The sequence below is a fragment of the Apis cerana genome, linkage group LG6, assembly GCF_029169275.1.
Source record: "Apis cerana isolate GH-2021 linkage group LG6, AcerK_1.0, whole genome shotgun sequence".
NCBI classification, from domain to species: Eukaryota; Metazoa; Arthropoda; class Insecta; order Hymenoptera; family Apidae; genus Apis; species Apis cerana.
The window spans coordinates 10,039,883-10,063,288 of record NC_083857.1 but is presented as its reverse complement, the minus strand read 5'-3'; the positions used below and the strand labels follow the sequence as shown (position 1 = coordinate 10,063,288).

Here is a 23,406-nt window from a genome sequence, read left to right as displayed (position 1 = left end):
AAATCGTACGCCGTTCATATTTATTTCGCTGTTTGTTCAAAACGTTTGGAAATCGTCCAATTTCAACAAGCGCCGCAACATTGCAGATTTGTACAATGGCGTTACAGGCCACGTATGTATTTTGTTAGTCTAGTTCGAAATTCTGATAAATGGTTATTCAATGAACGTGGATACAATCTGTCTCTGCATTTCATCCCTTAGTTTTTCCTTCTCTTCACTCTTTGTTAAAGCAACGTAGTTTCGCAAGATATAATTTTGTGTGAAACGAAAGTTGAGAGATAGAGTTGTATATACGCGATATATATATAATTTATTCAATAATTGTAATTCATGTAAATCATAAAATAATATTGCAAACTACAAGCATGCAAATAATTTGAATAAACATTACGAAAATACACAATTAGCGATCTTGAGGCAAGAGACACGAATAACTTTGGTATAAACGTTCTTCTTTTATTTGATTAAATTTTACCGATTTTTTTTTTAATTTGAACGATTTCTATAATTTTACGATTTCATTAAGATCGAAAATTTAAACATTTCGCCGATGGATTTTATAAAATTGAAGAAAAGCTTTTTAATAAAATCCTCCAGCAATTACCAATTTTCCTAAAATTTCAATCATAAATCATAAGATTCGCAAGATTCGACACCATTTATCAAGCGAATAGCCAGTTAATTCGGACAAATCGCGACAATGGGAGAGCGCAGTCGCGTGGAATGACCGGAAATCAAAGCACAAGATATTCTATTATTGACGCGAACTCGAAAAGTGATAAAAATCATTCTTTTCTCCCGTTTTGTTTTCTAAAAACGATCGAGCGAGCGAATTTATACACCGATTCGACGATAAACTATTAAATTCATTCTCTGACAATCGAATGTCAGAGTTTGTGCAGCGTTACCCGCCGTTTGTCCGAACAAATTTGACGTAGATCGTTGCACCCGGACAGATTTAACAAGTTCTCGAATGGCTCGCCAAGTTCATGAATAACACTCGCGAACAATCGGTCATGATTTAAGCTTTATAACTCGGATATCGTGGGATTACCGTGATGCCGGCTTTCATAAATTTCAGCCTGAGTTATGGACGTATTTTCCTGTAACAATCGTGAATCGAAAACACGGTTGCGCCGCTGGTGTCGAAGTTTTCGAATTGGATATAAATTTGGAATAATTTTGTAATAATAATGGGGCGACGAGGTGAATAAAGTCGTTTGGATGTGATATGTTTCTTGTTTCAAACTAGTATGCAAATGTTTGAATTGGGAAAATTATCGTGCGATATATTTATCAAAATATATGAATTTAATCTGTGCTTGCATCGATACGGTACGTTAATAATATAATACTTAATAATTTTACTGTTAATAATATAACAGTAAATCCGCGTTTTCCATGATTGATATTTAAATAAGTGATATATTTTTTATAATAGAAAGATTATAGAAATGATGATCGAAATGACGATCGATTATATTCAGCACAATATTATTGAAAATAATCGATAAATATATTTGTATAACTATCGCATATTTTTAAATATACGAGCAATAGAAATTTACTATTAGGATCCTATAAGCAACGCTGCCATAATACCGTTAAAACTATGGCTCCCATTAAAAACAATTGATGTCGTTCCAGGCACGCCATAACCCGTGTCGTGGCACGCAAAATTTGCGTGTATCCGATACACACTTGTAAATTCGCTACAACTCGCCCCGTTTCGTGCCCCGGGCTCGCAAACACGTGTTACATTTATTCCTTAAAAGCGAATATAGCGGGAGAAAGCGATAGCATAGTTTACCAGAGGCATATGCATGAGATAGGCGAGCGGTGTGCACGTTGCACCAGCGTGAATGACGTTTGCAAGCAGTTATCCAAATTTACATTTCATCGATACGACACCGGTAACTCGCTGTATCTGAAGTAGTTCCTCCGGAAATACGGTTAACCACGAGCTGTATCAATGTTGCCAGACATGGTAATTAATTGAGATCGACTTATATGGAATAACGAGAATGACAATCCTCTGTATTACCTTCGTGCAATTTTATTCGTATCTGAAGTATGATACCGGTTGATGTTTATGGAATATCGTTTCTTCGAGGATTGATACATGGAAATTTGTTACGAATTTTGTCCAATATTTTTTCAAGGTATAGAAAAAGGATAATAATTTGTTGTAATGCACGTATGTATGTTAAAAAATTCTAAAATCGTTAGATTAATTATTATTTGACTTAGTGAATGATTAGAGCGTAGTTTAAGCTTGGAAAAAATGTAAAAATTATTGAGAATTATGAATTTGAAAAAAAAAAGAGTTTAAATTCGATCGGAAAATTTGAATTTCAATTTAAAAATTTGAATTCGAATGGGAAAATTTAAATTTGAATCGAAAAATTTGAATTTAAACGAAAGAATATGAATTTCGAGTAAGGAATTTGAGAAATTGAAATAGAAAGTCTTTATTGGAAAATTTGAATTCGAATTAAAATTTTGAATTTCGATTTGAACTCGTATATTTGAAAAATTCGAATATGAATTTGATTGAATTTTAATCGATTAAATATTCGAATACTTTACCTTACAAGAAGAATAATTTCAAATTCGAATATTCTGTTGTTTTATGCATACAAACTTGCATACAAATTCGTATGCAATTCGTTCCATCCAACGTCAAAACGCATGTATAACTAATGTAATTTAAACCGATCTTTAAAAACCTCGATATCAAAACTTCAGTGAGATCTCAACGCTATCCAACTAAGACCAGAAAATTTCCAATCCAATATATATACTGTAACATCGTAGTATACTGTAAAGAGGTAATGCATGTTAAAACTGGGATAGATTTTGTAACGAGTTGCGTACGTTTATACCAATTCTGGTTTCGAGTAGGCAATCACGTGATAACGGGCAAAATTCGATGGGAATTTTATCAGATTATGAAAAGATTCAATGCGACATTTCAGTTGTTTATTTTTGTTGATTTTTTCGAGTTTATAGTCCATCGATATTTTCTTCTCCTCTGAGAAAAATTTCTTCGAGTCGTAACTCGAAGATGTCTCATCCATTTTAATTGCCTCTTTGAAGATATCGCCACGAGGTAAATAACGAAGAAATATACTCGAGATTTAATTGTGTATTTCTCAATCGGGCCGGTGTCTCCTTTCGAGGAATGTTCAACCTCTGTCTCTGAGATAAAGAATGGTTGACCGTAAATTGGCACAAAGAGGCAAGGAAACCTCGAATAGAAATTATTGAAACGATTTATTCCTCTTCTTCCTCGATATCCGAGTTGCGCAAAGACTTATTGTTGCTTGTTTATTGTCGGTTTATTCTTTCTGCGGAAAGTTTAGCTTTGGTTTTCATTGATTTTGTTGAAGAATTTCATCTTTTAGTAGTTATTGTTGTTTGATAGAAAAAAAGAAGAAGAAAATATTCATTTTATTTCTAAATTATACTTTGGAAAAGAATTAAGAAAGTAAATAAATTTGGAAGATTTCTATGTTTGCACTACATCAATATTAAAATTTGTCTAGTTATGTTTAGTATGCTATTGAACCTCCTATTAAGTTCCTTATCATTTTGAAATTAGTACCAATTTTCTCTGGTTTGGGAAGAGTTTGACGCTGAACAAGTTTCTGAAACTGATTCAAAAATTTTTTCTAAACTTTTTTACATATAAATTCAAAGAATTACAATTATATAAAGAAGAAGAACGTGTCTTGTTCAGCGAGAAATTTTCAATTATTCCCACATTGTATATTTTTTATAGAAAAAAATTAAGAATTTTTAAATTCACAATATCCTTATATTATTTTAAAAAAGAAAATATATTCCATTGGAATAATTATGGATTCCATCATGTGTGATTTAAGTTTCAATATATACGTATGTATGTGTTTCTCTGAATATTTTCTGTCTATACATGTAAGATACCCGTATATACGTAGGAAGTAAACATATATGGTCGAAGACATCGACGCGGAAACTCCCTTAACCGTATTAACATTTCAGAGATGTGCTCGAACCGGATTCTGAGGACACCAGAAACCAATCTCCAACAGATTATATCAGCCACAGGCTATCCTATCAAGATGATACGACAAATTCATATTGTGGTTTCGTATTAGCAAGCTAGTCATCTTTCTATTGACGCAGATTCGTAGCAACAAGTTAATAGAATGTTTTAGGATGTTTAGTTTAAAAATTAGAATAATTTATTGAATTGCAATTCTTCTGGTCATGATAATATTTTGTCCCTTTCTATCAATGCACTCTGATATTAACATACAGATGGATGAAATATACACGTTTAATAAATTTAACGTATGAATGAATCGTGCATTAAAATTAATGTGAAATGAAATGAGAAAAATGGATCGGTCATTAGAAAAATTATATCCTATATAATACATTCAATTGCATTGTAAAATATCAATTAAGTAAGTCTATATATATATATATCGTACATAAATTATATGGAAAGTGATTCTCCGATTATCGATTATTCGATTATGTAGATTGAAATGCCAAATCGTGTCAAATGATGTAAAAGCAAGTATTATTGAATTACTCATGCTAATGGACGACATCGACGTGTTTAAAAACGAAGTATAAAAATTTCTTTTTTGGTTTCACTTTTATTAATTCACTTTTATTAAATCATCGAGTAATAATATAATTTTTGTGAAGATCGATCGAGGAGCTTTCTGGAAAAATATCTAGAATATATATATATATAATATATATAAATCATTTCTCGATAAGTGATCTTTAATTAATCTCGATATGTCGAACATAAAATCTTGAGTTATTAAATTATAATTGTTTTAATATCCGTTTCTTATTCGTTCATACGTAGATATCGTTAATCAGAATATTTTTAATTATAACAGAAATTTTTAATTCAATAATAATTACACCAATGATTACAAATTATAGATAAAGATATATATGATCGTGGTCGATTATCAATTAGAGTCACAATTAAGCGAACGCGATAAATCAATTATGACGAACAAATAATATATGGCCGTCATGATTGGATAAATACAATAGGTCCATTATGTTCGGATAAATAGAATAATACAGCCGTGGCGTGACAAGTGTATAGTTGGCCGTCATGGTGAGGCGAGTGGAACGTGATCGTTATAATCGGGCAAGTAGTATAATGCAATCGTGGTTGGCTTAGTGGAGTTAGGCAACTAGAGTAAGACAGCCATGATGAGACAAGTGGTATATGCCCGTCATGGTCAAGACAAGAGGGAAAGAAGAATAGTACTTTTATTTATTCAAATGTAAAACATGACGAGAGAAACATTATACGGCCCGTCATGGTCAGGCAAGTAGTATAGAATAGTATCAAAGTAATCTTCTCTTTTTTAAATAAAATTTCCATCTCGCTCAAATTTCCATCCCTTTATCCGAGAAAGCTCCTCGATGCCAAAATGCTGATGTGAAATATTCCGAACTACAAATAACCATCATAAACATTCTCACAAAAAAAGAAAAAAAATAACAAATTCATAATAATTAGAAAAAAAACTTTAACTTGTACAATTATTTCAAACGTTGGAAAGGCTAATTGCTCGTTTTTAAAACTCGCTCCCCCTCCTTCCCCGCGAATAACAAAATTAGTCTCTATTGTGAACTTTGCCGAACAACATTTTCCACCGGCGTTTAACGCGAACACGCGATCAAAGGATGCTAGAGACGAGCGAACAAGGGTCTCATAACTTGTTCCGTGTACACAGTTTAAATTTCTATTTACTTTTACGCGAAAACTTCCTGGCCGCGACGCGAACACCTCGTGCAAGTTTACCGGTCGCCGAGGAATGGGAAAATGGCTTTTTCTTTGTGAATTACCAAACTTTCTTGTCCCTTACATATCCTTTTTACTTCGTCCGTCTACTATCCCCTTTACAAAAACGGGATGGGACGAGTTCGAAGATTTCGTGATCGCGTTTTTCACGATTTCGACGCGCCACTTTGATTCGCCGAGGGGGGCGGGAGAGAGAGAATTCTCGCGTTTCGAATTCGGACGAGAATCAATATTTCTTCCATCGTGTGTTGCGGATGAGCATTGTTTCTCGTGTAGCAAATGTTTGTAGACAGATTTTGCATGGATAATTATACACGTGAGAATTTGAATTCGATGTATTTTTGTGTTAATGAAATCTTCGTGATGAAACAAACTTTCCAGATTAAACGAAACGAAAACTTTCTAGATTAACGTCGTTGTTTGATTTTCACGTAACGTGTGTGTGTATTTTCCTTCAAACGTTTAACTTCCTCCTAGTATTAATTGCCGTCAGTCAAACTTTATCAGTTGTACGCGGTAATGAATGCATATGAATCTCAAACAATCACGTGAAATTAATTTGTCTGGTCTTAAATATCGTTGTGGACGAGAACTATGACGGGAAGAAAAGCACGTTACATTGCATTAAGCGCTCGAGCAAGAAATTAATTACGACTACGTTTAACGTATTGATCGCAGTGATCGTGTTCTCCTTCGGAGAATCAAATTTGCGGCCTGATATAACACCCCAACCCCCTTGGATAATTAGTTTGATCGGGGCGGGCGTAACACCCTTTGCTTACCTGGAGATTGGGCGGGCAATGATCGAGCAATTCCAGCATATGCCTGATGTTCTGTGCGTCCTGAATCACGAAGTTCAGTTCCATGTCGAATTCGCCGCCCACCAGCTGCAATCAGAAACGAATAAAGATTAGATAGATTTCTAGAGTGTTTGTGGAAAAAATTATGCATCAGAAGCAGGATAATGTTCAATTAGAAAGTTATTGCAATTAGAAAGTTATGTTCTCATTCGATTTCTGTAATTCTTATATGAACAAAAATTGTACAAATACAAGGAGAATAAGACTTTTCTTTTTAAATCTTCCATCAAAAAGTTTCTCCAAGACAAAACGATGGGATGCGATACGAAAAATAAGTCGAACGATTTATGTAATTTCGGTATTACGTATTTTTCTTATTTCCTTTTTCTTTTCAATTATACAAATGATTTATCTAATATCTAAATTGCCAGCAGTCGTTGTTTATCTCTTGGAAAATGAGTCACGATATTTCCATTAACCTACATCGTCAATTTCATTTATAATTTCGAGCAATGTTTCGTACAGTGTTTAAGCCAATTTCGTTTAAATCAACCTTACTTTTCTTCCTGTTCAATTTAAATTCATAACGAAAGAGTTAATGCTCGTCGAATCGTACATCGTTTCTCGATATAGCATACATATACATTTCGATGGGGAAAGACCGATATATTTAACTGGACTCGCGCTGGCAATGAATTTCCGGTCGTGAAACATTCACGAGGCTGATGCAGCGAACAATTTATGAGTTTTCTCGTTCGATCAAGAGAAACGATGACTTATCGATACTGAAAGTTTATGGAGTACAGTGAACTTGAGGGGAAATACTCTCTCGACTCGGGCCGATGGATTTAAAGCCATGCTAAAACTAAAATAATGATTGTACAAAAAAGAAAAAGAGATAAAGAAAGATAGTCAAAGGTTTTTAGGGATGTTTTAGATGAATTTGATTTTCGAGCACGAATTATTTGATCTTAAAAGTAGAATACATAAAATTAAAAGTTGATACTAAAATATATGTATAAAGGATTGTAAAATTTATTAGATTGATATAAATTGATATGAATTTGTAATTAAAATATTACGGGCTGATTGTGGAGTCGTAAATAGGATAATATTTGACATTATATAAATTAATATTATTCTACGTTTAATGTTGTGAGCAATTTTTGAATTTTATTCCATACTAAAAATGGATGCCATGCCTATTCTGCTGGAAATAATAAATCTTTCCGATTTATCAAATTGCTTGTACATATATATTGGCTTTCTATTGATATCTTCTTACACAGAGAGATGATTTAGGTATAATTGAACTGGAAGCTTGTCTCCACGAGAACGTAATTTTCTGTGAAGTATCTCTTTCTATCCTTCCTGATTTCTTCCAAATACTAATTCCAAATACTACTATATAAAATGGATTAGATGTGATCGTTCCTTGATAATTTTTGCAAAAATTGATGTACAATAGAAACGTTATACCTCTAACAATTTTACAATATTCATTATTGCAAAATTCCTCGATTCTCACCAATTTTCGAGCTTAAACCAATTGATATTTCACGCAATGAAATTATCTCAATGATAAACGAAGCAAATAAATATTTAAATAAAATCCACCAATTCCTTTATTAACCCAATATCTTAACTTTTCAATATCAAATCCACCCCATAAAATTCTTTATAACCCGTATCAATATCTTCGAAAGTAACATTTCTTTTTATGAAACTCCCAAGCTGGCTCGCAAGAGACGAGGCTCAATAAAGGGTTTAGACATTGACCCTCGTTCCGCCGATGATTCGTTTGAAATGCGAACCATGGTTATTGCCACGCTGTTCTCTCTCCATTCCCAAGGAGGAGCCGTCACGTATTCGCCGTTTACGGCCACCCCATCCACGTGAAAAATAAATTTCGCGGCAAGAAGCTAAGGGTTATCGTCACGAACGAGCGAGAGAGAGATAGATAGAGAGAGGGAGAGAAAGGGAGAGATGGTGGTTCGATGCCGTGGCCATCTTTTTACGGGCCATCCGCGTCGTTATCCGAAATTCCGAGTGCTCGTATCGGGGAGGAGGGAGGTTGCTTGGTAGGGCGTTGAAAAATAGAAGGGTTGCCGGAAATATCGATCTCCAGCGTTTGCCAAAACGTTGGCGATTCGTGAAACGTTGGTGAAACGAGATTTTGCCAAGTATTTCGACGGGGTGAAGTACGATTTCGCCACGCGTGTTTTCTTTTTTTCTCTCTCTCTCTCTACATTGTGACGAAATATTTGCTTTTTATAAGAATCCGTAAGACACCGCGAAATAAACGAATTTCAAATTCTCTGAAATATCATGAATTATTTAAAAGATTGTATGATACAGAGCGACGAAATCGATTTTTAGCTCCAAGTTGAAATAACTCTTCTCGAGTTCTCGAGTTGGGAACGAGGATTGGGATCGAAGATTTGCAATATCATTAACTTTGAATAATTTTTTCTTTTCCGTTCTCAATAAGAAAATGAAAGAAGGAAGAAAAAATATTGTGTAACAGCTTCGAACAAATATTTCCTCCTCCTAAAAATAAAGTTTCAACTTCCACTTCGAGTATCGCGGCCCGACACTCCGATGGCTAACATATCCCATCAAATTGATTGCGCCAAAGCAAACAGACCCCTCCATCGATTGAATTGTTTTTCTACGCAAATACTCGCGAGCGAAATTTCCATAAACAACATTCGTCTACATACCGCGCCAAAGGATCGCTTGTCGGAATAACTAACTGTGTACTTCTCTCTGTTGAACAAAAATTGCAACAAAAATTGAAATGAGAGAATAAAAAAGAAGGGAGAAAGAGAGAAGATTATGCACGCAGTGGCTTATGATTTTTTGATTTGGTCCCTCGTTTCGATGATACAACTGGGGTGTTCGCGCGCGAATTCACCGAGAAATGGACGGGCAAACGGAGATAGAACGGGATTCGGTGAATTAGGGCCGGGCAACGGTGCAGACCGCTAATTGGACACCACTGGCTTTTACACCTTCTATGTTTCTGTCAGCCGAAAATGGCCAGCGAGCCACCGGGTACGTGCCAAATTTGCTTATTCGGCAAGGAAAATAATAGTGGCCCGTGAAATATAATTCTATTATAAGAGAATTTGTGAAACGGATCTGCGTTTCAAGAATCGATGTGATGCGTTGGAATTTTTAACCGAGTGTCTACCGTTTATTTATACTTTGAAAATTTTACATATCGTAAATTTGGTTTCGCGATAAAACCATTCCAAAACAAAATTCATATCAAGTCTCTCTTTCTGTTGTAAACGAATATTATATATCTATTTTTTTACTCATTATCTCTTACATAAATTTAATATTCTAAACGGATAATTCTTATCGACAATGATAAACCTTGAAACTTATATTAGCTGCCTCGACTGCCAATTATATATACCTCTTGTTCAGGTTGTAAAGTTGAAATAATTTCAACTTTACTCGTCGTTATTGAAAGCCGATACTTAATCTCGAATATTTGCACTTTATCGCGGTATACAATTTATTAACCAATCCACCAAGTCGAATAAATTCTCTCTGTCAGGATCGATTTCCCACGTTTATATTCGACGGTTATTTCGAGGCCGAGGTTCACAGTTTTCACACGTGGTGAGAGGTCTTGATCGAGTTAACGCGAAAGCAGCTCCCGTGTTTGTGCACGGTTTTGAAAGGTTTTCATTCAATTGCCACTCAAGAATGCATTACGTTGAGGGGATTCTTTTGCCGCGTTGTAATCACGATACAAAAACAATATCATCGCCTCCTCTTCCCCGCGAAATCGTGTTTCAAATCGTGTCGACGATCCTCGAGCACGTTGTTCAAGAACGGTTATGGAACGAATGGATATGATCCAATTCCGTCCTTTCTTATTTTTGAAGCTTCGATTCCTATATTGATCGAGTATTCCTGAATGCATTACATTGAGTTGTAAACGTGATAACGATTTTATCGATCGTTCCATATTAAGTGAAAGATTCTATATCTAGGAAAGGAAAGGGATTGAATTAAATTTTGCTATGTAATGCAACGCAATATAATGGAAGAATTTTTAAGAAAATAATTCAAAAAATTCGAGCGAAAGAAATAAATTTAAAATTCTAAAAATAATTATAATTATAGCATAGATCAAAGTGCATCGTATTCATTCAAATTGAATTAAAAATATTTTTATCCTTTTTCCACTTTCTAATTCTCTCTAAATTCTCAATGAAAAAGATCGTCTCGTGTATCAAACGAAAACGGTTTATTCTTATTCGATCGAGATATCTGGGAGCAATTTTTTTCCATGGCTCGAAAACCGCTTGACCTGGCCAAAGTAAATTCTCCTACACGCCAGAGGTTATTTCGATGGAACATTTGCAAAGAGAATTTTAGCAGTCGAGCAGCCTGTTATCATCCTTTTCTTTCTTTCTTTTTTCGTTTCCTTTCTCTTTCTCTTTCGCTCTCGATTTTTGCATTTTCTGTACGACAAATTGTGCCGACTAGCCTGTTATTTATGTCAGATTCCTTTTCTCAATCCATAAAGAAAAAACTAGTCTTTTTGTTTTCTTCTATTTGCATCGATATACGTTTCGAATTTTGCGTTTTAAACAATGCTTTGAGAAAAAATTTGTATAAGAAATTATCCAAATATTTGTTTAAGAAATTATTCCATTGGAATTTAAAATTTTTATGTAAATTAGTCGAATAATTTTGATCATTTTTACATATAATGTCACTCCCTTTTGTTGTTCTGAAAATATTAAAAAAAAAGCTTTGGAAAGCTTCATCAACATATATATAATATTATATTAATCATCTTAAATATATAGAATGATGTAATATTTAATCACTATAATATAAAATAAAAATAAACAAATGATTTACATCACAAATATATATATATATATATATATCGAATTAATTAATTCGTTCGTTCATTCGCGTCATTCCAAAATTGGTCCAATATCTGTACGTTAATTTATATTCTAATTAATATTAGATACGTAAATTAATTCAATGCCGTTTAAAAAAAAATTCATTTATAGATTATAACAATATTGAATCAATCATATCAAAGGAAAGAATTTCAAACGTTTGATGCAAACGTATCACGACAGAAGCGAAACGAATATCGAATGTAACTAATCGAACGACGCAAAGATGAAAGAATAGGCGCAATCTAGTTTAAAGTACATCGCATAAATAATTCACGATAGTTTTAACATTGGCGTCTATTTACTCGCGTTAATTCCTAATCGTTCCTCGAATTGGCAGACAGCCACTAGCCAGTTGATGGGTGACCAATTTGATGAAACCCATGAGATGTCAGACCGGGATCAATCTTCATTCTCGAGAGCAATTAGCGTTCGTCGCGGTGCTAGGCCTCGACTAGATTTTATTGGATTTCACCGTGTGTCTTGATAACTCATCATTTAATCAGCGAATCTTCCGGCACACGTTCAATAATCGATTCGTTGTACATTGTTAATATAGAAATCAAATGTGATATACACGTGATAAAAGGCCGCTTAAACAAGAAGAAAATAAAATAAAATGAAAGTAATAAAGAAGTTTGAAAGAGATTTAATCAGAGTCGATAGTCAACTAAAATATATATAAGAAAGAATATATCGAGATGTTCATCATCAAATTTTGAATTTTCCACTTTTTCGAATATCTTTCCACATTCTCATTACTTCGAGTGCATCGAGTGCGATTCATTTCTTCGACGAAAGAATCCCCTCTCAGCTCGATACACCCCATATAAAAGCGCATCGCCATAAAAGCGCATACGAGCTGGCATATAAATTATCTATTAGATACGGTGCATTATGCACAGGCCGTGGAACAGCCGTGCCTCTTCCCTGATGGAGGGAAGATGAAGATGAAGAGAAACGCGAGGCCGCGGTGCCACGCAACCCTTGGCCTCTCTTTTGCTCGTCTCTTTCTTTTCTTTAATCCACGTGTCCATATCTCTCTCTCTCTCTTTCTCTCTCTGTGTCTCTCTTTCTCTCTCCGCCCAACATTCATATTTAAGCCGCGTTCCTCCTAATTAGGCCGCCATCTTGACAAGCTCTAAATTCACAAGCATTGTTCTGGCCGAGCCGAGTCATGCTTTCGTTGCCTCTGTCGACGAATGGCCGCTGAATATTCCCGCCTTTACCCGTTAATATCGAGCGAAAAAAAACCACATTGTTCTCTTTTTCCTGTCACGTTTCGCTCGACTAAAGGCTAGTGTTTCTGTTTTCAGCGTTGTTTGTTAGAGAGGATCTCGAAATTGCTGGAATTTCGGTAAGAATTTTAGAGGAAATTTCAAGAGAATCCTGTAATTTTAGGGCGGAATTCTTTTATTTTTGTACGGGAAGTTAATTGGTTGAAACAAAATATTAAATTTTTATTTTGTAATACAGTTAGAATGTAGAATATAGGTATTCCCTTTTCGATATATTGTTGAGTGAGAATTCGTGGATCTCGTTTTGGAAAAAGAATTCTGTAATTTTGCACGTTGCAGAGGAATTTTTTTTGTATGAAAAACTAATTGATTGGAATATCGGGAATTTTTATTTTTGAACAACTATAAGATAAAAAAATATACATTTGGCTGGAAAAAATAATTCTAACTACGTAAGATAATCTTTCCCTGTTTAACACAATTTCGAATTTACCATGATATTTTTCATAATTCCCAGAGACGTTCATGAACTTGTTAAGCGATTGTTAAGCGGAATAGGTAATGAGATCTCGAAAGCATGGACACTTTAACCGTCTTTCTCGGTGTGTATCCACTAAGAGTTAACGACGTTGCGCAACGATGCTCCAGTGTGAATGCTTGTTAATGGTTTTCGTCGTTAAGCGCAGCCATGTCGAGAAAGAAAATGAAAATCATCCTATCGACGTTCTCCTCCCAGACGGAACTCCCAGCTGATGAAATATTTCAAAGAACCGTAATGTTTCTTTGCATCGTTGATGAACTCCTCCATTCCGCGTAAAAACGACAACATTAATCCGTCTCGATGTAAACTTCTTCTTCCTGCAGGCTTCTTTTTCCTTTTTAATTAACTCGACAATTATTTCAAACAGAAATTAGGTGATGTAGCATCCATATTTTATAAATCTTTCCTTTCACTATTATCCTTACATGCAATCTATATCACCTTTATCACCTTTATCACACCTTCAAAAAATAACAAATAAGCACGAATAATCGAAATAAATCCCTACCTCGAATTCTTCGACTCGAATAACTCTTCACTTCGTCTACTTAATCACCCTGAATCACGAGCAGAGGCAAAAATCTTGGGAAGAAATCCACCAATTCCTCGTCATCACGAGATTGCAAAGAGAGAAAATAGCGAGACGGACAAAAGGGGGCCAGCGACCTCGTCCAAAAAACGAAATCCTCGAGATCCGCCACATTTCCCGTCTCGAGAACAAGCGAAGAAAGAAATTACCAGCTCGGGATTCGTATGCGTCGCGGCTCGTCGAGATATCGGGGTGGAGAGGAGATCTCCTCGAGAGCGGAATTGGACCGCGAGAGTCTGCCACGCAAGCGTTCCGCCGGTTTCCACCAACTCGGAATAATAGTCGATGGCTGGCATCGGGATGCCGGCTGACGTCCTCGAGGCTGCATCGGGATCAGGACGAGGGCGAGACTCGGTGTAAACCACGATTTGCATTCGGGAACAATGTTCGAACCCGGGCCCGATCCGGGTTTCCGCTTGTGTTTCCACGTGTCGAGAAACGCGATCCCACGACCTCTCCGTCCCTCGCTCGTATTTGCGAAACGCTCCAACTTATCCCCCCAGTGCTTGCTCACTCTCTGTATTATTGAACGATTCACGGAGGTTTGCAAATTGCGCACGGGTTATCGTCCTCGAGGGGCCGAGCCTCCCCTCTTTCCGGGGAACGGAATAAATTTTGCTGGACAGTTTCTGTCTGCGAAATACCCGTTTTGGTACCCTAGGATTGTTCGCGAGTTGTAGGAAGATTGATTAGTAAGAGTGCGCGTGTTCAATAAATCGTTGTTCTTTTATATCGAAGGGAAATGTGTTTACGAAGTGTATAATAGTTGAATTTTATTATTCGATATTATTTATGTCATTTTGATTTGAAGTTAAGTTATTATAAAAGAGAATATACAATTTTTTGAACTATTAAACTATTGAGAAATTTATTGGATAATATTTGATAATAAATGTAACAAGAAAGAAGTTAACGCTTTTGATAAAATAATGGATAACACATTTTATTTTTTAATTGACTACGAGACAAAATTAATAAGAAGAGAATTGAGAAGAGAAATGAGATTAGTTTAAAAAATCACAAAGTATTTCACCGTCTTTAAACGCTTTTAACAAAAATGTCCAGATACGAAGAGTTTCTCTCGATGCCGTTTACGCGAGGAGGACAATCCCAGTGTCCTCGTGTATAATTTTCTAATTCATCTCATTTTTTAATTCAAACTACAGAGAGAAAATTAACAAGAGAAGAAATGAAATATTTAAAAAAACTATAAAAAGTATTTTATCGCGTATTCATCCTAATAAACGAACGCTCTTTTAACAAAATATCCTAATACGAAAAATTGGCTTGGAGGAGGACAATGCCAGTCATTAATGTGAGTAATTGATACCAAGGAAGAAGACGTACGCAGATACCGTAATAAGGGCTTGCTAATGATAAAAGGGGTCGGTAAGTGGCGCGTGTCTCTGACTTTGAAAGTTGCTCAAAATGCTGCTGCATCATTCTCGAAATATTACTTTCTCCCTTCTACTCCGTTCCTCCCTCGTAACATCATGCATTGCCACTTACGTTCTCGCTCGAACGTAAGCCTGGCTTAATTAATGAAGCTTTCGACTTAGCACGGTGTCGTAGCAGGTTCCCCGATAGTCTTGTTGCTGTTTCCACGATGGAAGCATTCTTTTTTTTATTGCAAAAATTTTAAATCTATAAAAAAAAACTCGTATTCTTCTCGACCGATTTTCACTTTTACGAAGTGAAAGCTTTGAAATTTCTAAAGAAGAAATCGATCGATTCTGGTGATGAAAACAGGTACTGTTAAATCGCGTGGAAATTACTCTGGCGCCGTTAAACCTCCCCTTCAACCTGCCATTTTCACCACTTTTCTTTATCGTAACTTTATCGTCATCCGATCTTGAAACCTATATTTCATCGATCAAGATTTTCCATTTTTAAACTAAACCAACTGGAAATCTGTCTAATTAAATTTTGTACACGACGTAATAATGATTCGTGTAAATATTTCTTAACATGGAGTCGTTGCTTGTTAATTACACGTTTTAAAATTAACAAGCTCCTGTCGGTATTAGTTGAAAAAAAAAAGTAGAGACAGCTGACACAACGATTACTCCGTTTCGTGATGAGTTGTAAGCATCGGCGAACTCGAAACTGAGCTGTCGGCCTCTAATGGGCCGCAATTAGTAGGCTTCGTGACGATCGACACCTAACTCTCGTTTCTCATTACTGGATATCATATTCGCTCAATCTTCGCGTGATATTCATGAAAATGGAATTTTTCAATACTTTCTGTTCAAATTGGAAACAGGAAAAAAGAAAAGAAGAAAAAAAGAAATGCTTCATCTATTTCATTTATCATTATTCTGAATATTCTGTTTCAATCTTTTCGAAAAATAATTTCAAATACTCCGTGTTTCTGAAATTGAAATCGGATGTGAATATTCGTGGAGAAACTGCTCGAATTGAATAATCGATATACACAAATTTTCGTTACTTGGTCTCGATCGATGGGATCTATTATCCTTTTTAAAAATAATAATAACGTACAAATCGACACGGATATTGGATAAGCAACACCGAATGCATTAATATCATTCGATATATCCGCGATATTAATTCAAACTCGGGGATTTCACGGGAGAGACTGTTGTTTGCCAACTGATCCCTCTTCGGAATAACAAATGTACGAAAGATTGTTACTGTCCTCGAATACGTGGGAACACGTCGCGTGTGAAAATACAATTGATATGAATCGGTCATCGTGGATGTTCATAGTCCCGATTCGATTTCGATTCATTTCTGAAGAATTCTGTGCCCCCTTTCAGAAAAAAAAAGATTGCTTTTAAAAAGCTGTTCTAGAAAATTTAGCGTAAATTTATAATAACAATGAATATATTAAAGTATATCGATTTATTTTTATTATTATTAATTGTAAAATATTAAAATCTCAATGTTTTAATACAAATTTTGGGAAAGAGTTGAATCGGAGTGACAACTCGTTACACAAGTCAGCGTTTTTGCGCAACGAAATCCAGAAACGACGAATTTACGATACAATGCGACGATAAATTCATGACACAGTTAAATGACAACTTGTTAAATGGAATATATCGTGAAATGTAAACACTTGACCAATACTAACACGTATTTCCGTAATTTGTCAACGACCATCTCGATTATTTGTATAAATTATCTCGTAATGTGTTCAAAGTTTTATTCGTTTCAGCAGGGCGATTTACTAATGGAAACAAGTCAATCGCGATAATTTGACAACAAATAGAGAGTTTTTTTCGCTCTGTTTGCCAGAGACTTAGTAGATAATTGATTCGATGAATAACTGACGAAAAACAATTAACGCGTGCCTTTTCTTTGCTGAAACCGTGGCTCATATTTCATTCTACGTGGACATTTCGCGTCGACAGCCATTCGCAATTAGCGTGGCAACAGATGGCCAAAGAGCTTTTCGAAACCATTCACGCGATGCTTTTAGTTAAAAGGTTCGATTCTTGTTGAAAAGAGAGAGAGAGAGAGAGAAAAAAAACAAAAAAATTGTTTGAAATTCGGAGCGGAATTTTTGTTTTCAATTTGTCAATGCGAAAGAATTGCGGAAGAATTTTCGATTTAGATATTGGAAATATGGGATGGACGATGTTAAAAATTTTATGCTCTGCTTCGTAATTTTTAATTTTCAATGTTTCAAATTATTATTTTTTTTTCTGACTCATAAAATTATCTCATCAATTAATCTTATATTAAAAAACAACTCTTAATATCCTCTTTCATTTTATGAATAGTATAAATAAATTTCTTTATCGAGAAATCCAAGAAATTTTTATATTTTAAAAAAAGACAGACCAGAGATTCGCAGTAAATGTTACCAAGCAAATGTTAACAAGCAAACGTTAATTTCTCTCCATCAGGGTATAGTAATACCGTGCTTTGACCAAAAAAGTTGACCTAGTTGACGAGTGTTCCACTGACCCGTGCAAACAGTATCCATCAGATACCACGTGGAATAACAAAACGCGATGATCGAGCCTCTCCATCCCTTTGTGCCACGTTGCTTCGGTTTTTTCTCGAGCAAAAGGGGTCTTGTTAGCGGTGGGTATATAATAAAAAACACAATGGGTCGTGCGAGCCACTGGCTTCTAATCGGGACGAGTGGGGCTCGTGCTTCGAGTGTTTCATCTCGACGCAATGAAATCTAGTGGTTGGATCTGGTAGGTATTGGCCAGCCGCAGAGGTTGTTTGCATTCGATCGTGTTACCCACGGATTTGTACACGAGCATCATTCATTCAGGCGAGGATGATGCCTCTTCTCGTGCAAGAATGCTTTCGAGAATTTCAGCCTCGTCTTCTTATTAGTATTAAGGTTTCTTTCGAAAAGTATCTCTCTTGGGAAGCAAAGGGACTAGAAAGTTTGTGTCGATGCTTGACAATCTTTTGATATTGGGTCAAAATTTTGAAAAAAAATAACACGTGTAATTATTTAAAATGTGTTTCGAATAGAATCGATAAAAGATTGTCTATAATATAAATATGAGAAACTTCCTGGGGGATTGAGTCTATGTATCTATGACACTCTTCACAAAATTATTTTTAATCAACTCGTCAAATTATATCAATTTGTAAAGCACGCAAAAGAGCAGGAAGTGAAGAATTTGAAAAAAAAAAATGAAAAATAAAGTCGTTTCGTTCGATGCTTCGTTTTCGAGGAAATCGAGTTTGAAAAATTTGTCGAATACACGTGCACTCACAATGAATATCGGAGCAAACGGGTTCAGAGTGGCCTGTTGACAAAGTACCGATGACTTCTACTTCAAACTCGATTTTCTCGGAAACGAGGGATTTCAAAATTTTATTGTACATTTTTGATATATATTTCTATGGAATAATCTTTTGCACGATCTCTATTCAATTTGGTGGAGTTTGTCGCTGTATTCAAAGGATTTAAGAACGATTTTCCCTTGTTTTACTTTCCCCTCCTATTTTATTATTTCTTCCCAGATGAAATATAATGAAAAACAATAGCTATATTATCTGATTTTTCTTTAAAAACAATTTTACGAATTCTTCAAAAAGAAAAAAGTCAAATCAATAATCTTGATCGATAATCCGCAACCGCAATATTTTCTTCGGCGCTTACGGAATGTATCTCACTCAATCCCCCATCACTTCGATTCAAAATCCTTCCATCACCTAACCACCCAAATTCCAGAAGATAAAACCTCGTCCCCTCTTAATCACCCTTTAATCATCTCTCTCTGGGGCCGACCGAGCGAACTTCCCTTAAATAAAAAAGAAAAACAACCCATAAAAACCACGTTGCACGTCATCACGACGTGATTGATCCTCGTCCCTCCAGCAACGCTCCTTTTTCTTTCCTCCCGTTAAAACAGGCGGCCGAAAGGGAGGAAAGTTGTGGTGGTCCGCGGCCACAAAGGAGCCCATTACAACGAAATGGGTCAATTAACCAGATTCGTATCCTGCCGCGAGTATCTCCGCGTGACACGAGCTGGAAAGAGAGAAGCACCGCGCCACTTGGCCCTGTCGAGATACCAGCGTGTACACGAGGTACACGAGGGTGAAGAGATAGCAGAGGCGCGAACGAGACGGGGGAACTGCGGGGGGAGAGGAGGAGCCTCGACGTCACGAGGGAAGGGCGCCCATCGTGCTTCATCCACGAAGGTCGAGTGTGTGTACGACGAGGAGAAAGATAGGGCGAGGGGAAGCTCGGCTTAATTGGGGACGAGAGGAGGCTCGTAATTTCACGTCGCGACGCGAGGGCACCGGTGGCCAGGCGCCAGTAATTTGTAATCCGTATGCTCAGACACCGACTACCGCCTCTCTGACAGATTGAGATCTGGGTATTAAGAGGGGAGGGAATCGTGCGTGGCGTTGCATAACAGTCGATTTAACCATTCTTTCAGTCGCGGTTGTCCTTCTCTCAAGCGAAAGTAGGGTGTAATTATAAATTTCTTGGGAGACTTGGGATATCTATGATGCTCTTCGATTTTTAAAAGGGAAGAGGGAAAATAGGAATTTTGCCTGTCATCTTTGAGATTGAAAGGAGTATTCGAGTAATCGATACTCTTCGATTATTTCGATTAATGAGTAATAAAAATAAGGAGAATAAAAGAATTAATTTTTAGAATTTCTTGGAAAACTTGGGGTAATAAACTTTTTGATTCATTGTAGGTATCGTTTCAATGAATTTGAAAAATAAAAATTGTCTATCTTCGTGAAGAAGAAAAGATGATCGATATCATTTTAATCTAATCAATTATAAAAATGAGAAAAATAAAATTTTTGTTAAAAGTTTAGAGAGTTTAAGAGAGATAGCCAAGTTGACGATCTTTAACTCGTCAATATTATTGCTCTTTTCTTGCTCTTTAAAAGTGAAATTTTTCAATCAGTTTTCCATTTGATTTTAATTAAAAACACAAGAATTTATTCTTGAAAATTAGTTCCATTTTTTTATTAATTAATAAACAACTTAATAAATAAATAAAAGTAAGAAACGTGAAGGAAGGAAGATAATCTGATCACAAAATCGATATTAAACAACATATTAATTTTTTATTAGTCGTTTGAATATTTCACATAAAAATATCCATTCATTTATTCATAATTTTCATCCAGTAAAATTATAACTTAATATGAAAACAACTTTTAAATTAAAAACATGGTTTTATCATCTGTAAATTAATTTCATTGGTTCTTTATTTGCATCAGTTCTTTATTTTATTTAATTTACTCTCATTTTTTTTATATCCTAAATTACACGTCTATTTTTGAAAATAATAAAAATATCACGTGCTAATTTTTTATTTATGAAGTATATGAATTTCATTTTATTCCAACTCATAAGTAACGTTAAAATTTATATTTATATCAAACTTTTATCGTTCCTAAAAACTTTACAACGTAGCATATAAATAAATAAATAATAATTAAAAAAAACATGATACAAATAACTTACAATAATATTCCAAGAAATTAAAACCTCACCGTATCGAAAACAGTTTTTTCTTCGAATTCGAAGAAACCTTTAAAATATTGGAATTATAAATTCATATCAATCCAACGCGAAACATTAAATCTCCATCTCGAAAGTGATTCCCTTCCGAGTCTTTGCAATTTCTTGCTTTCGAACTTCATATTCGTTATATTTGTTCTTTGAAAACTCTCAGAAAGGTTCCCTGTTATACTCTTTTCCGCACGAATACACGCCAGCAGCAAAAACAATTCGTGTATACGTTGCGGATTATCGATAAAGATTTATTTCTGTTTACTCCCTTCATCATAACGATGATTCATTTCTGGTAGACGCTTTGTTATTTTTCGCGCGCGAGTAGAAATTTCACAGACAGAAAATTCAAAGGAAATTCAGGGACCGATGTTATTAACATTTTCGCTCGTTCGTTTCATTTAATATCGCCGGCGCTAATAACGTACGTAGAAATTCAGAAATTCGCGATGAAAAAGCTCGACGAAATCCGTTTGCTTTTCACGTGTGAACGCGTATATATTTTTATAATTACACTTTCGCACGGTGATACTCGGTGACATTCAATCTTTTATAACGAAAGTTACGAAAAGCAATTCGAGGCAAAGAACCATTGCACGAGTTTTTTTTCTCCAGACTACTATTACGGTGTTCTTTGAAATTCTCGAGATGAGAGATGGAAAAGCGAATTATTTCCAAATTTATTTTTAACTATGAAAATTAATTAACGAGAAGCGTTACGTTATCCGGAAAGAAATTAAATATTTGACGAAGAGAGAAATTTACGTAAGCTTGGAAAATTCCGAATATTTTTCCTTGTTTATACCGAAATATGAATGATTGAATATTTTTCTATATTTGAATTTCCTGGAAAGTATTTCTCGAAACTGCACGAGGTTATATGAAATATGAGTTTGCATGCGAAATAAATTGATTGGAAAAGTCAGAATCGGACGGACAGGTAGTAAGTTAATACAGAAGTTTCTTGAAAAATGATCGATGTTTCGGGTTGTATGATCACCAAGCAAGATTGATGTACTGGTTTACTGACGTCTCTGTTTTAAGACGAATCGTTATAACAGCTCATGATTTATCTATTTATCAAACGTTTCATTTTTATTTTCATATTTCGTGGATATACGTGAAAAAAGCCTATATTTTGGAGCATATAATTATAACAAAATCTTTCAAAGTGTAGTTTTGTCACGATACATCATTCTTATTTCTTTGATTTTTCACTTCTAAATTTCGTTTAATGCATTCGTTGTCACATTATTGAATTATCATTATTTAATTGATGTTTCTCGTTCATTCCCTGTATTGAAGTATCGTTAATTAACAAGATATCAGATGTTTCGACAATGACAGCTAATATAATTTCAACATCAAACATCAGAGATTCATCAGCATTGTTATAGTGACGTTATAAAATTTCGTACGTCTGCACGACTATTAATTCAGTAAACAAGAAACAGGCAAGCTTCTTATCGCGAGGCACGTTTCTACGCGTCAATTTCTATCCTCCAGCAGAACCATTCAAACTTTGCTTTTGAATTCAGGCCAGATCGATGCACGTTTACCATGAAAATCTATTGATCGTGATTCGATGTCATGATGGCAAATACAAGGATACGCTAATTATAATTTGAAAAAGATCTTATTTTCTATGGAGTCGATAGATGGATAATTACCAGATGAAAAAAAAGGACGAAAGGAGAATTTTTACGCAGGATGTTTAATGTAAGATAATGTTGATTTATCTTGTCGAGGGTTGTCGAATATTAAGAGATATATATGTATATTTAATTATTCGCGAAAATTGTTCTGTATTAATTAAGAAAATAAGAGAAAATACCGGATATAATGTGACTAGATGTTGTATTATGTTATTGGATATATTTCCCATTCTTCTTCTCTTGTGTGTTTTTATATAAGTGATGTGAGATTTATAGAGCTTTTCACTCTCAGTTTACCGAGTGACTTCTGGTGTCGTTCCTTTTAGGACGTTGACCCGTCCATCCACGAGAAAGGATAACAGGATACTAAAGCTGTCTAAGCACTTTTACGATCCCCTCTTCATAAATCCAGATGATGAAACACGTTACACGAAATACGGTCTCGAAATAAAAATATCTGCCCTCGTAAAGCAAATACCCAATTATTAAATCTTCACTTTCAAAAAATTCGATTATATTTTACTCGATATTTTTATTTCTATTTTTATTCGATTATTACAAATATTATACTGATTCGAGATACACATACATAGAATCTCGAAATATTGTTGCAAAAATTTCCAATACGCATTACACTCTGTTTATTTAATATTATTTAATCTATTCTATCAAAAGTTAAGGCGTCTAATTCAATAATACCCTTCCAACACCTGAGCCAACGTCAGAAATTCTGGAATATCAAAGTATTAAAAATCCCCAAACATCATTTCCATATTATCGACAACCAATAATCTCGACGCCAGAGGCGGCACAAAAGTGCCC

At 35.0% G+C, this 23,406-nt stretch overlaps 1 protein-coding gene and 1 long non-coding RNA gene across 24 annotated transcripts in view; one reads left to right on the top strand and one right to left on the bottom strand.

The window, feature by feature from the left end:
- LOC107993727 (neurobeachin) overlaps positions 1–23,406 on the bottom strand; it is a 429,179-nt gene that overhangs the window by 138,384 nt on the left and 267,389 nt on the right. For all 23 annotated transcript variants that reach the window (XM_062076304.1, XM_062076305.1, XM_062076310.1 and 20 more), the window contains one exon: positions 6,616–6,720. In XM_062076304.1, coding sequence (XP_061932288.1) covers positions 6,616–6,720 — 105 coding nt within the window. The remainder of the gene's footprint in view (positions 1–6,615; positions 6,721–23,406) is intronic.
- The window catches only part of LOC114576978 (uncharacterized), a 116,487-nt gene that overhangs the window by 6,163 nt on the left and 86,918 nt on the right, over positions 1–23,406 (top strand). The gene's annotated exons all lie outside the window — the stretch shown is intronic.